The sequence below is a fragment of the Anolis sagrei genome, chromosome X (assembly GCF_037176765.1).
Source record: "Anolis sagrei isolate rAnoSag1 chromosome X, rAnoSag1.mat, whole genome shotgun sequence".
NCBI lineage: Eukaryota > Metazoa > Chordata > Lepidosauria > Squamata > Dactyloidae > Anolis > Anolis sagrei.
The window spans coordinates 107,191,687-107,205,314 of NC_090034.1; the positions used below are offsets into that span (position 1 = coordinate 107,191,687).

The 13,628-nt window shown below is 40.4% G+C and overlaps 1 protein-coding gene across 1 annotated transcript; it reads right to left on the minus strand.

Moving 5' to 3' along the window:
• Positions 1 to 1,973: 1,973 nt before the first annotated feature.
• On the minus strand, positions 1,974 to 13,391 carry LOC137095005 (apolipoprotein E-like). The gene is made up of 4 exons (XM_067461138.1): positions 13,284 to 13,391; positions 8,655 to 8,710; positions 8,377 to 8,527; positions 1,974 to 4,675 (listed from the first exon to the last, which is right to left on the minus strand). The coding sequence occupies exons 2-4, from the start codon at positions 8,695 to 8,697 to the stop codon at positions 4,045 to 4,047; spliced, it is 825 nt and encodes a 274-aa protein (XP_067317239.1). The 5' UTR covers positions 8,698 to 8,710; positions 13,284 to 13,391; the 3' UTR covers positions 1,974 to 4,044.
• Between the last annotated feature and the right edge of the window lie 237 nt (positions 13,392 to 13,628).

Consider the following 13,628-nt stretch of genomic DNA (forward strand, 5'->3'; position numbering starts at 1 on the left):
CTGGGCCATCATCCAGTCCAACCCCATTCTGCCAAGAAGCAGGAATATTGCATTCAAAGCACCCCTGACAGATGGCCATCCAGCCTCTGTTTAAAAACTTCCAAAGAAGGAGCCTCCACCACACTCCGGGGCAGAGAGTTCCACTGCTGAACGGCTCTCACAGTCAGGAAGTTCTTCCTCATGTTCAGATGGAATCTCCTCTCTTGTAGTTTGAAGCCATTGTTCCATTGCGTCCTAGTCTCCAGGGCAGCAGAAAACAAGCTTGCTCCCTCCTCCTCCCTGTGGCTTCCTCTCACATATTTATACATGGCTATCATGTCTCCTCTCAGCCTTCTCTTCTTCAGGCTAAACATGCCCAGCTCCTTAAGCCGCTCCTCATAGGGCTTGTTCTCCAGACCCTTGATCATTTGAGCTGCCCTCCTCTGGACACATTCCAGCTTAGAGTCAATATCTCTCTTGAATTGTGGTGCCCAGAATTGGACACAATATTCCAGGTAAAGTGGTCTAACCAAGGCGGAATAGAGCATGGGGAGCATGACTTCCTTAGATCTAGACACTATGCTCCTCTTGATGCAGGCCAAAATCCCATTGGCTTTTTTTGCCGCCACATCACATTATCGGCTCATGTTTAACTTGTTGTCCACGAGGACTCCAAGATCTTTTTCACACGTACTGCTCTCGAGCCAGGCATTGTCCCCCATTCTGTATCTTTGCATTTCGTCTTTCCTGCCAAAGTGGAGTATCTTGCATTTGTCCCTGCTGAACTTCATTTTGTTAGTTTTGGCCCTTCATCTCTCTAATCTGTCAAGATCGTTTTGAATCCTGCTCCTGTCCTCTGGACTATTGGCTCTCCCTCCCAATTTGGTCCTGTCTGCAAACTTGATGATCCTGCCTTCCGACCCTTCATCTCAGTCATGAATGAAGATCCTGAGCAGGACCGGGCCCAGGACGGAACCCTGCGGATGGCACTCCACTCGTCACTTCTTTCCAAGATGAAGAGGAAGCATTGGTGAGCACCCTCTGTGTTCGTCGATTTAACCAATTCCAGTTCCACCTGACCGTAGTTTTGCCTAGCCCACATTGGACTAGGCAAATTCCCGCTCCCTTGGCAGCCACCTCTCCACCAAAGTCAACATGGAGAATGAAATACAACACCGCCTGAGCTCTGCGAGTGCAGCATTTTCCCAAATGAAGCAGAGTGTGTTTGAGGACCGGGACATCCGTAGGGAGACCAAGGGGCTTGTTCATAAAGCTATTGTCCTCCCAACCCTGCTCTATGCCTGCGAAACGTGGACTGTCTACAGACATCAACATTGAGACTGAAATACAACACCACCTGAGCTCTGCGAGTGCAGCATTTTCCCAAATGAAGCAGAGAGTATTTGAGGACCGGGACATCCATAGGGACACCAAGGTGCTTGTCTATAAAGCTATTGTCCTTCCAACCATGCTCTATACCTGCGAAACATGGACTGTCTACAGACATCAACATTGAGACTGAAATATAACACCGCCTGAGCTCTGCGAGTGCAGCATTTTTCCAAATGAAGCAGAGAGTGTTTGAGGACCGGGACATCCGTAGGGACACCAAGGGGCTTGTTTATAAAGCTATTGTCCTTCCAACCCTGCTCTATGCCTGCGAAACGTGGACTGTCTACAGACGTCACATGCCACTCCTGGAACAATTCCATCAGCGCTGCCTCCCAGTTTGCCCAGTGACCATTCACATTTGAAACCATTGCTTCGTATAAACAGATGTGGAAAAACACCGGCGCATTGTATTAACCTTTGGATGAGTAGAGGCTGTGTTATCAAGGGTGGCCTTTGAAACGGTGCGCATGGAAAATCCCCAGGGTCAATATAACCCTCCCCTCTGGGATCTATGGGATTTGTAGTTGGCTAAGAGTCACAAAGGACTCTGGAGAGCAATGCAATGGAGCATCAGATGAGAAACAATGCACGCAAGAGAGATATAGAAACCAAAGTATATTTTATTGTTACAGATCCAAAACAAAGGAAAAGGAGCGGGCGGGGCGATGCAAGGTTTACACAAGGTGTTAAAAGAGAGATCTTGCACGAAGGTTACAAAAAAGGACCAAAAAGAGGAATGCGCAGGAGACTAATTCACCAAAATGGCTAAGGAGAAGACGTGGGGGACTCTCAGTTAACCGGCATTGAAAGTATGATGTCTTTGACTGTTTTTTTCCCCACTCGTTGCTTGAGAGTTACGGTTAACTGAGAGTCGACAATATTACTAACAACAGACTGTATTTTTATTTTTATTTACGGTATTATTATTATTTCTTCAATTATTATTCTGTTGCTGGTTGCTTGAGAGTTCTGGTTAACTGAGAGTCTACTGTACTGTGTTAGTAGTTAGTACATGGCATGGAGCATTGAAGCAGGTCTGGAGGTCATCTTGGTTTTTGCTGGTGAACTCAGAACTCCGGTTAACTGAGAGTTCCACTTAACTGGCAGTTCTGGTTAACTGAGAATTCTGGTTATCAGAGGGAGCCCTGGTTAACTGGGAGTCCAAGTAAACTGAGAATTCTGGTTAATTGGGAGCTCCAGTTAATGGAAACTTCTGGTTATCAGTGAATTCTGGTTAACTGAGAGTCCCAGTTAACTGAGAGTTCCAATTAACTAGCAGCTCTGATTAACTGAGAGTTCCAGTTAACTGAGACTTCTAGTTACCAGAGAGAGTTCTAGTTAAATGAGAGTGTTCTGGTTAAACTGAGAATTCCAGTTAACAAAATGTTCTGGTTAACTGAGACTTCTGGTTACCAGAGAGGGTACTGTTTAACTGAGAGTCTAATTTAACTGAGAGTCCCGGTTAACCGAGAGCGCTGGATAACTGAGAGTTCTGGATTACTGAATATAATACTGGCAGTTGTAATACTGACAGTTGTGCTTAACTAAGATTTCTGTCTAACTGAGAATTCCGGTTAACTGAGAGCTCTGGTTAACTGAGATTTCTGGTTACCCAAGAGAGTTCTGGCTAATTGAAAGTGTTCTCGTGACCAGAGTGTTGTGCTTAAATGAGAGTCCCAGTTAACGGAGCTCTGGCTAACTGAGAATTCTGGTTAACTGAGAGTCCTGTTTTATTGGCAGTTCTGGTTAACGGAGGCGTTCGGTTAACTGAGATTTGTGGTTCTAGCTAACTGAAAGTCTTTGGGTTACCAGCATGTTCTGGTTAACTGAGAGTCCTGGTTCACTGCCACTTCTGGTTATTAAGATTTCAGGTTACCCAAGAGAGTTCTGGCTAACTGAGAATTATGGTTAACTGAGATTTCTAGTTACCCAAGAGAATTCTGGCCAACTGAAAGTGTATGGGTTACCATACTGCTCTGGTTAACTGAGAGTCCCAGTTAAATGAGAGCTCTGGCTAACAGAATTCTGGCTAACTGAGAATTCTGGTTAACTGAGATTTCTAGTTACCCAAGAGAATTCTGGCCAATTGAAAGTGTATGGGTTACCATACTGTTCTGCTTAACTGGGAGTCCCAGTTAAATGAGAACTTTGGCTACCTGAGAATTCTGGTTAACTGAGAGTCCCAGTTAAATGAGAGCTCTGGCTAACCGAGAATTCTGGTTAACTGAGAGTCCTGGTTTACTGGCAGTTCTGGTTAGGCGAGACTTCTGGTTAACTAAGCTTTCTGGTTGTCCAAGGGGGTTCTGGCTAACTGAGAGTCCCAGTGAAGTGATAATTCCGGTTAACTGAGAGCTCCAGTTAACTGAGAGTCTGCTGATGTGGGTTTGCATGTGAGAAGGGTGCCAGGCAGGAGGGGAGAGTGAGTGAGTGTGAGGTTAGTGCAGGCAGGGGCAACCTTGGGCCCTCCAGGTGTTTTGGACTTCAACTCCCATCATTCCTAACAGCCGGTAGGCTGTTAGGAATGATGGGAGTTGAAGTCCAAACACCTGGAGGGCCCAAGTTTGCCCATGAGTGGGTTAGGGCCAAAGAGTCCCCGGAGGGCCAGGCCTTTGCTTCCCATGCGCATGCTGGCGCATGACTTGCGCATGACTTGCGCATGATGCGCACCTGTGTTCAGGCCTGGAGGGCCTTGACCTTCTCGACCAGGGCCTGGAACTGGGAGGAGACGTCCTCCAGGAAGGGGGCGAACCACTGCCGGAGAGCCTGGGCGGCCTGGTCGAAGGAGCCTTGGACCTCCTGGGCTTTCTGGCGCAACTGGTCGTGGAGCTCGAGTGCGCGCCCGCTGAGCTGCTGGTGCACCATCTTGCCCTGCTCGCCCACGGCCTGGCCCAGAGCCTGCAGGCGCTGCTGCCCGCGCTCCCGGATGTTGGAAAGGTAGGGCTCCAGTCCCTGGCGCACGGCGTCCACCTTCTCGTCGGTGCTGGCGCGCACCTCCCGGGCGTACTCGGCCATCTTGCGGCGCAGCTCCTCCGTGTCCTTGGCCAGGCGCTTCTTCAGTTTGCGCAGGAAGAGCCCCAGCTGGGAGCGCACCACCTCCAGGTTGTGGTCCAGCATCAGCCGGGCGTCGCTGGTGTACTGCACGATCTTGCCCTTGGTCTCCTCCATGTCCGAGCGCAGCTTCTCCGACAAGGCCGACACCTCGCTGGTCAAGCGCTGCTGGGCGTCCTGCGCGTACGGGCCAAATTTGGAGCGAAGGTCCTCCGTGTAGAGGTCCAGCTCCGCCATGGTGTCCGTGATGAGGCCACTGCGGGGATGCAAAGGAGGAGAAGGGTCAGAATGGATGGCCTCTAGGGTCCCCAGTTGGAAATGCTAAGACTATGGCAAAAGAGGGTCAGACTAGATGGTCTTTGGGGTGCCCTTCCACCTCTAGGGTCCCCGATCGGAAATGCTAGGACTAAGCCTTGGATTGCATGGCAAAACTGGGTCAGACTGGATGGCCTTTGGGGTGCCCTTCCACCTTGAGGGTCCCTGAAATGAAATGCTAGGACTAAGTCTTGGATTGCATAGGAAAGCAAGGTCAGACTGGATGGTCTTTGGGGGTCCTTTCCACCTCTAGGTTCCCTGAAATGAAATTCTTGGACTAAGTCTTGGAATGCATGGAAAAACAGGGCCAGACTAGATGGCCTTTGGGGTGCCCTTCCACCTCTATGTTCCCTGAAATGTAATGCTAGGACTAAGACTTGGATTGCATGGCAAAACAGGGTCAGACTGGATAGTCTTTGGGGTGCCCTTCCACCTCTAGGGTCCCCGATTTCAAATGCTAGGACTAAGCCTTGGATTGCATGCAAAATAGTGTTGGACTAGATGGCCTTTGGGGGTCCCTTCCACCTCGAGGGTCCCTGATCTGAAATTCTAGGACTAAGCCTTGGATTGCATGGCAAAACAGGGTCAGACTGGATGGACTTTGGGGGTCCCTTCCACCTCTAGAGTCTCCGATCGGAAATGCTAGGACTAAGCCTTGGATTGCATGGCAAAACAGGGTCAGACTGGATGGCCTTTGGGGTGCCCTTCCACCTCTAGAGTCCCTGATCTGAAATGCTAAGACAAAGCCTTGGATTATATGGCAATACAGGGTCAGACTGGATGGACTTTGGGGGTCCTTTCCACCTCTAGGTTCCCTGAAATGAAATTCTAGGACTAAGTCTTGGAATGCATAGCAAAACAGGGTCAGAGTAGATGGCCTTTGGGGTGCCCTTCCACCTCTATGTTCCCTGAAATGTAATGCTAGGACTAAGGTTAGGATTGCATGCAAAATAGCGTTGGACTAGATGGCCTTTGGTGTGCCCTTCCACCTCTAGGGTCCCTGATCTGAAATGCTAAGATGAAGCCTTGGATTGCATGGCAAAACAGGGTCAGACTGGATGGTCTTTGGGGGTCCCTTCCACCTACAGGGTCCCTGAAATGAAATGTTAGGACTAAGCCTTGGAATACATGGCAAAACAGGGTCAGACTAGATGGCCTTTGGGGTACCCTTCCATCTCTAGGGTCCCTGATCAGAAATGCTAGGACTAAGCCTTGGATTGCATGGCAAAGCAGCGTCAGACTGGATGGACTTTGGGGTGCCCTTCCACCTCTAGTGTCCCCAATCTGAAATGCTAGGACTAAACTTTGGATTACATGGCAAAACAAGGTCAGACTGGATGGCCTTTGGGGGTCCCTTCCACCTTGAGGGTCCCTGAAATGAAATGCTAGGACTAAGCCTTGGATTACATGGAAAACCAGGGTCAGACTAGATGGTCTTTGAGGGTCCCTTCCACCTCGAGGGTCCCTGATCTGAAATGCTAGGACTAAGCCTTGGATTGCATGGCAAAACAAGGTCAGACTGGATGGCTTTTGGGGTGCCCTTCCACCTCGAGGGTCCCTGATCTGAAATGCTAGGACTAAGCCTTGGATTACATGGCAAACCCTTTCCTACCTGTTTTTATGGCACACAGCAGATAAGAACTGATCAACAACTTGGGGACCATTTCATCCTAGATGTTCTGTTTTCCCTCCAGAATTGGCATCCCAGGATTCCTCACTCTCTCCATTGGTGGGGAATTTAGATTACCCCCACCCACTGCTTTTCCCTTAACCCTTTCCTACTTGTTCCTATGACACACAGCAAATAGGAATTGATCAACAACTTTGAGACAATTTCATCCTAGATGTTCTGTTTTTCCTCCAGAATGGACATCCCAGGATTCCTCACTCTCTCCATTGGTATGAAATTTGCATGACCCCACCCACTGCTTAGAACCAAGGCCATCCAAGCCAGAATTGAAAAGTCCACCACAGATCCCAAGTGTAGACTCTGTAAGGAATCAGATGAAACAATAGTTCCCATCCTCAGCTGCTGCAAGAAGATCGTGGACAGACTCCAAGCAGAGGCACAACACCCTTGCTCAGATGATCCATTGGAACTTGTGCCACAAACACCATCTGCCTGCCACAAAGAACTGGTGGGATCACAAGCCGGAAAAAAAGTTACAGAGAATGAACACGTCAAGATACTCTGGGACTTCCGGATTCAGACAGACAGAGTTTTGGAGCACAAGACTCTTGACCTCACCATCATGTTAAAAAACAAAATATGGATCAGCGATGTCGCAATCCCAGGTGACTGCAGGATTGCAGAGAAACAACTGGAAAAGCAGACACGATACGAGGATTTAAAGATCGAACTGCAAAGGCTCTGGCACAAGCCAGTCAAGGGGGTCCCAGTGGTGATCGGCACACTGGGTGCGGTGCCTCAAGACCTTGGCCTGCACTCAAGCACAATCGGCACTGACAAGATTAACATCTGCCAGCTGCAAAAGGCCACCTTACTGGGATCTGCATGCATGATTGGCCGATACATCACACAGTTCTAGACACTTGGTCCAACGTGTGATCCAATACAACAGCCAGCAGAGTGTCTGCTGTGGACGTATCTTGTTGTGTTAATAATAATAATGATAATGATGATAATAATAATAATAATAATAATAATAATAATAATAATAATAATATCATTGTTCAATCCCTGGCTAGATTTTTTGTTTTATTTTTGTGGCACAAACTACGTCAAAGGAGTCTTCTTTACCTGACCCCAATCTGACCCCCCAAAGTCCATCCAACCTGACCCCAATCTGACTCCCCAAAGGCCGTCCAACCTGACCGCAATCAGACCCCCCTCCAGGCCATCCAACCATACCCCAATCTGACCCCCCCATAGTCCATCAAATCTGACCCCCCCAAGGCCATCCAATCTGACCCCAATCTGACACCCCCCAAAGTCCATCCAATCTGACCCCAATCCGACCCCCCCAAAATCCATCCAATCTGACTCCAATCCGATCCCCCCAAAGGCCATCCAATCTGACCCCAATCTGACACCCCCAAAGGCCATCCAATCTGACCCAATCTGACACCCCCAAAGGCCATCCAATCTGACCCAATCTGACACCCCCAAAGGCCATCCAATCTGACCCCCCCAAAGGCCATCCAATCTGACCCCCCCAAAGTCCATGCAATCTGACCCCAATCTGACCCCCCCCCGAAGTCCATCAAATCTGACCCCAATCTGACCTCCCCAAAGTCCATCCAATCTGACCCCAATCTGACCCCCCAAGTCCATCCAATCTGACCCCAATCTGACACCCCCACAGGCCATCCAATCTGACCCCAATCTGACCTCCCCAAAGTCCATCCAATCTGACCCCAATCCTACCCCCCAAGGCCATCCAATCTGACTCCAATCTGACCCCTTCCCAAAGGCCATCCAACCTGACCCTACTATGCTCTGCAAGGAAGGCACGACCCAAAGTCTAGCTTTAGCAACTTAAATGGGAAGCATAGTGTTGTGAGGGTCCCCCAAAGGCCACCCAACCTGACCCTGTGTTTGGGGGGGGGGGCGTAAATGCACATATATCTTTCGAACTCAGAACTCAACCCCTTGCAAGAAGGGAAAGCAAAAGGACTCACTCCAGTTCTTTGCTAATCTGCGAACTCTTGATCTGAGCCGTGACGTCGTCGGCCGCGTTTCCCACTTGGGAGACATAGTCCCAAAAGGACTCTACGGTTTCCTCCCATTTGGTTTTCGCCTCCTCTTGGACAAGCGGATTGGCCCAGGAGCCTGGGTTGGAAAGAGAATAAAAAGCAGAAAGATGGGAATACATTACGCAACACAATTTCCGTTCCTGGGTTATCAATATCATTTCGAATTGGTGTGTTGTTATATCAATTTATTGCAATATACTCACCGGTCAGCAGCACAGCTGCAAAAAACAGGGCAAAGGACCTCATGGTGGCTGCTCAGCTGCATTTGGAAAAGCAATGGGAAAAACAGATTAAGTAAAAGGCTGGGACAAAAGGAAAACATCAGCCGTAGACAGATAAGAAAGATAAAGGACCTGGCCTCTTGGGGCCAGACAAAAATGTAAACTCAAGAGACAAAAACAATAACTCAGACCAGGCTTGAGAGCCTGAAGCTATCGCCTGGTCATTTGGCAAACACCAGTCGTTTGTAATCCAGTCACCTGGACATTTCTTCACAGAAGTGCTGTACCACTCTCACAACCACCAGGTCAGGCTACACAGAGAAGCCATTGAAATCCACAAGAAGCAGGTGGACAATGTCAACAGAAAGGAGGAAACCATGAAAAGGAACAAAATCTGGCTACCAGAATTAAAAAACTCTAAAACTACAACAGCACAACAACAGAGAGCAAACAATCAGGGACATCTAATCCCCTCTCAACAAAAGATTGCCCCAGGCACTTCCAGGCTATCAAATGCTAATCAAGGTGGTCAGTTAAAACATTCACGTCTAGCTCCAACAGACAAGAGTTCTTTGTCCCACCCCGGTCATTCCACAGATAGATAAATTCTTTTTCCTAGTTCCAACAGACCTCACAACCTCTGAGGATGCTTGCCATAGATGCAGGTGAAAAGTCAGGAGAGAATGCCTCTAGAACATGGCCATATAGCCCGAAAAAACCTACAACAACCCAGGAAGTGTTGTTGTTGTTGTTGTTGTTGTTGTTGTTGTTGTTGTTATATTTTAATATTATTACTTACACTATAACTGAGTTGCCTTCGGGCGGATATGGGCAGAATAAAAGTGACATAATTGATGTAAATAAATATTTTATTGTTATATTTTAATACTATTACTTATCTATTATATTTTAATACTACTACTATTAATAGTATTAAATACTATCCAATACTATTACTTATATTTTATTCTATTATAATTTAATAGTACATATTATATTATATTATATTTATATTACTATTAATACTATTAAATACCATTATTTACATTATATTATATTAATATTAATACTATTGAATACTATCAAGTACTATTACTTATATTTTATACTATTATAATTTAATAGCACTATTTATATTATATTATATTACTATTAATACTATTAAATACTATTACTTATATTTTATACTATTATAATTTAATAGTATTATTTATATTATATTACATTACTATTAATACTATTAAATACTATTACTTATATTTTATTCTATAATTTAATAGTATTATTTATATTATATTAATTATATTACTATTAATACTTTTAAATACTATCCAATACTATTAATTATATTTTATTCTATTATGATTTAATAGTATTATTTATATTATATTATATTAATATTACTATTAATACTATTAAATACTATCCAATACTATTACTTATATTTTATTCTATTATAATTTAATAGTACTATTTATATTATATTAATAATATTACTATTAATACTATTAAATACTATGCAATACTATTATTTATATTCTATTATAATTTAATAGTACTATTATATTATATTATATTATATTATATTATATTAATATTACTATTGATACTATTAAATACTATCCAATACTATTACTTAGATTTTTTCTATTATAATTTAATAGTATTATTTATATTATATTAATATTACTATTAATACTATTAAATACTATCCAATACTATTATTATAATTTAATAGTATTATTTATATTATATTATATTAATAATATTACTATTAATTCTATTAATTACCATCCAATACTAATACTTATATTTTATTCTATTATAATTTAATAGTACTATTTATATTATATTATATTAATATTACTATTAATACTATTAAATACTATTATTTATATTATATTACTATTACTATTAATACTATTAAATACGATCCAATACTATTATTTATATTTTATTCTATTATAATTTCATAGTATTATTTATATTATATTATATTAATAATATTACTATTAATACTATTAAATACTACCCAATACTATTACTTATATTTTTTCTATTATAATTTAATAGTATTATTTATATTATATTATATTACTATTAATACTTTTAAATACTATCAAATACTATTACTATTAAAGGTAAAGGTTTTCCCCTGACATTAAGCCAATTGGGGCCGAGTCTGGGGCTCATCTCCATTTCTAAGCCGAAGAGCTGGCGTTGTCCGTAGACGTCTCCTAGGTCACGTGGCCACTGGCATGACTGCATGGAGCGCCGTTACCTTCCCGCCAGAGAGGTACCTATTGATCTACTCACATTTGCATGCTTACCAACTGCTTGGTTGGCAGAAGCTGGGGCTAACAGCGGGAGCTCACCCCACTCCCTGGATTTGAATCTGCGACCTTTCGGTCAGCAAGTTCAGCAGCTCAGCGCTTTAACACACTGCACCACTGGAGGCTCCACTATTACTATTACTTTTACTATGTTTTGTTTTATCATAGTTTAATAGTATTATTTATACTTTATCATATTATTATATTTTAATACTTTTACTTACCTATTAAAATTTAATACTATTACTATTGATAATATTAAATGCTATCAAAGACTATTACTATTACTTACATTTTATTATATTACATTTTAATGCTATTACTTATATTTTAATACTATTACTTACCTATTAAAATTTAATACTATTACTATTAGAAGTATTAAATATTATCAAAGACTATTACTATTGCTTACAATTTATTTTATTACATTTTAATGCTATTACTTATATTATATTATATTTCAATACTATTACTTACCTATTATATTTTAATACTATTACTATTAATAGTATTAAATATTATCAAAGACTATTACTATTACTTACAATTTATTTTATTATATTTTAATGCTATTACTTACCTATTATATTTTAATACTATTACTATTAATAGTATTAAATATTATCAAAGACTATTATCAGTGCTTATATTTTATTCTATTATATTTTAATACTATTACTTATATTATATTATATTTTAATACTATTACTTAACTGTTATATTTTAATACTATTACTATTAATAGTATTAAATATTATCAAAGACTAATATCAGTGCTTATATTTTATTCTATTATATTTTAATACTATTACTTATATTATATTATATTTTAATACTATTACTTAACTGTTATATTTTAATACTATTACTATTAATAGTATTAAATATTATCAAAGAGTATTACTAGTGCTTAAATTTTATTCTATTATATTTTAATGCTATTACTTTATATTAGATTTTAATACTATTACTTTATATTATATTTTAATATGATTACTAATAATACTATTAAATGCTATCAAAGACTATTACTTATATTTTAATAATATAATTTATATTATTATATTTTAATACTATTACTTATATTATATTATTTTTCATACTAAATTTTTCATAGTAATTTTTTCATAGTAAATTATTATATTTATAGTATTAAAATACTATTCAAAACTATTACTATTACTTATATTTTATTATATTTTAATACTATTATATATATTATATCATATTATTATATGTTAATACGATTACTTTGAAATACTATTCAATACTATTACTATTACTTATATTTTACTATATTTTAATACTATTATATATATTATATCATATTATTATATTTTAATACGATTACTTTGAAATATTATTCACATTACTTATATTTTATTATATTTTAATACTATTATATATATAATATCATATTATTATATTTTGATACGATTACTTACCCATTGCATTTTAATAGTATTAGTATTTATAATATTCAAATATTATTAAATATTATTACTATTACTTATATTTTGTTATATTATATTTTAATAGTATTACTTATCCCTTACATTTTGATACTATTATTATTAATATATAAATATATATAAATATATAAATATAATTACTATTATTGATATTTTATTATTTTATACTTTTATAAAATATAAAATTTTATATTTTAATGCTATTATATTTCATTATATTTTAATATTATATTTTGTTATATTATATTTTAATAGTATTACTTATCCATTACATTTTGATATTATTATTATTAATATATATATACTATTATTTATATGTTATTTATAATTTTATAAAATATAAAATTATATTTTATATTTTAATGTGATTATATTTTATTATATTTTTATATTATATTATGTTATAATATTTTAATATTATTACTTATCTAATATTCATTAGTTGTTCTATTTTAAGGACAGCTGTAGGTATTTTGGGCTATATGGCCATGTCCTAGAAGCATTCTCTCCTGACGTTTCGCCTCCATCTATGGCAAGCATCCTCTCACCTCACAACTTTGAGGATGCTTCCCATAGATGCAGGCGAAACGTCAGGAGAGAATGCTTCTAGGATAGCCCAAAAAACCTACAACAACCCAGTGTCAAACTGCAGTCATTCTGCATTATAGACACACATTTAAGATATTCTGAAAAATAAAGCAAATAATCTCAGCACCCCTTTATGGATTCTACCAGTTTGGAACAAGCCTGTCTTCCCCTTCTCCATCCCTCCATCCCTCCTTCCTTTCTTTCCCCCCTTTTACCTTTCTTTCTCCTTGCTGCTGGACCCCAGGGACACTCTGTCCAGCCAGAGCAAGAGCCCAGATTTAAATAGCTGCTGCTGGCCCAGCTGGGCTGGAAGGAGGGAAAGGGGGAAGGAAGGAAAGAAGGAGGGAGGGAGGTGGGGCGGGCAGAGTCAGCAGCTGGAGCCAAGGAAAAAGTGCCAGAGTGGTGGCCCCGGGGACAAAGGTCCCTCTCCAGCATCATACCCTGTTCCTCCTCCTGTTTGGCTGCGGCTGCTGCAAAAGTCTTAACCCTGAGATCACCGGAGGTTGACCAAAGAGACACACATCCATCCACCATATATCCGACTAGATCTATCATTCGAT

Bases quoted from the DNA above. Each gene is read 5' to 3' on its own strand.
- LOC137095005 (XM_067461138.1), bottom strand. From the start codon at position 8,697: ATGAGGTCCTTTGCCCTGTTTTTTGCAGCTGTGCTGCTGACCG. The intron at 8,528-8,654 runs GTGAGTATATTG...TTTCCAACCCAG, and splicing joins TGCAGCTGTGCTGCTGACCG to GCTCCTGGGCCAATCCGCTT. The intron at 4,676-8,376 runs GTGAGTCCTTTT...GCATCCCCGCAG, and splicing joins CAGATTAGCAAAGAACTGGA to TGGCCTCATCACGGACACCA.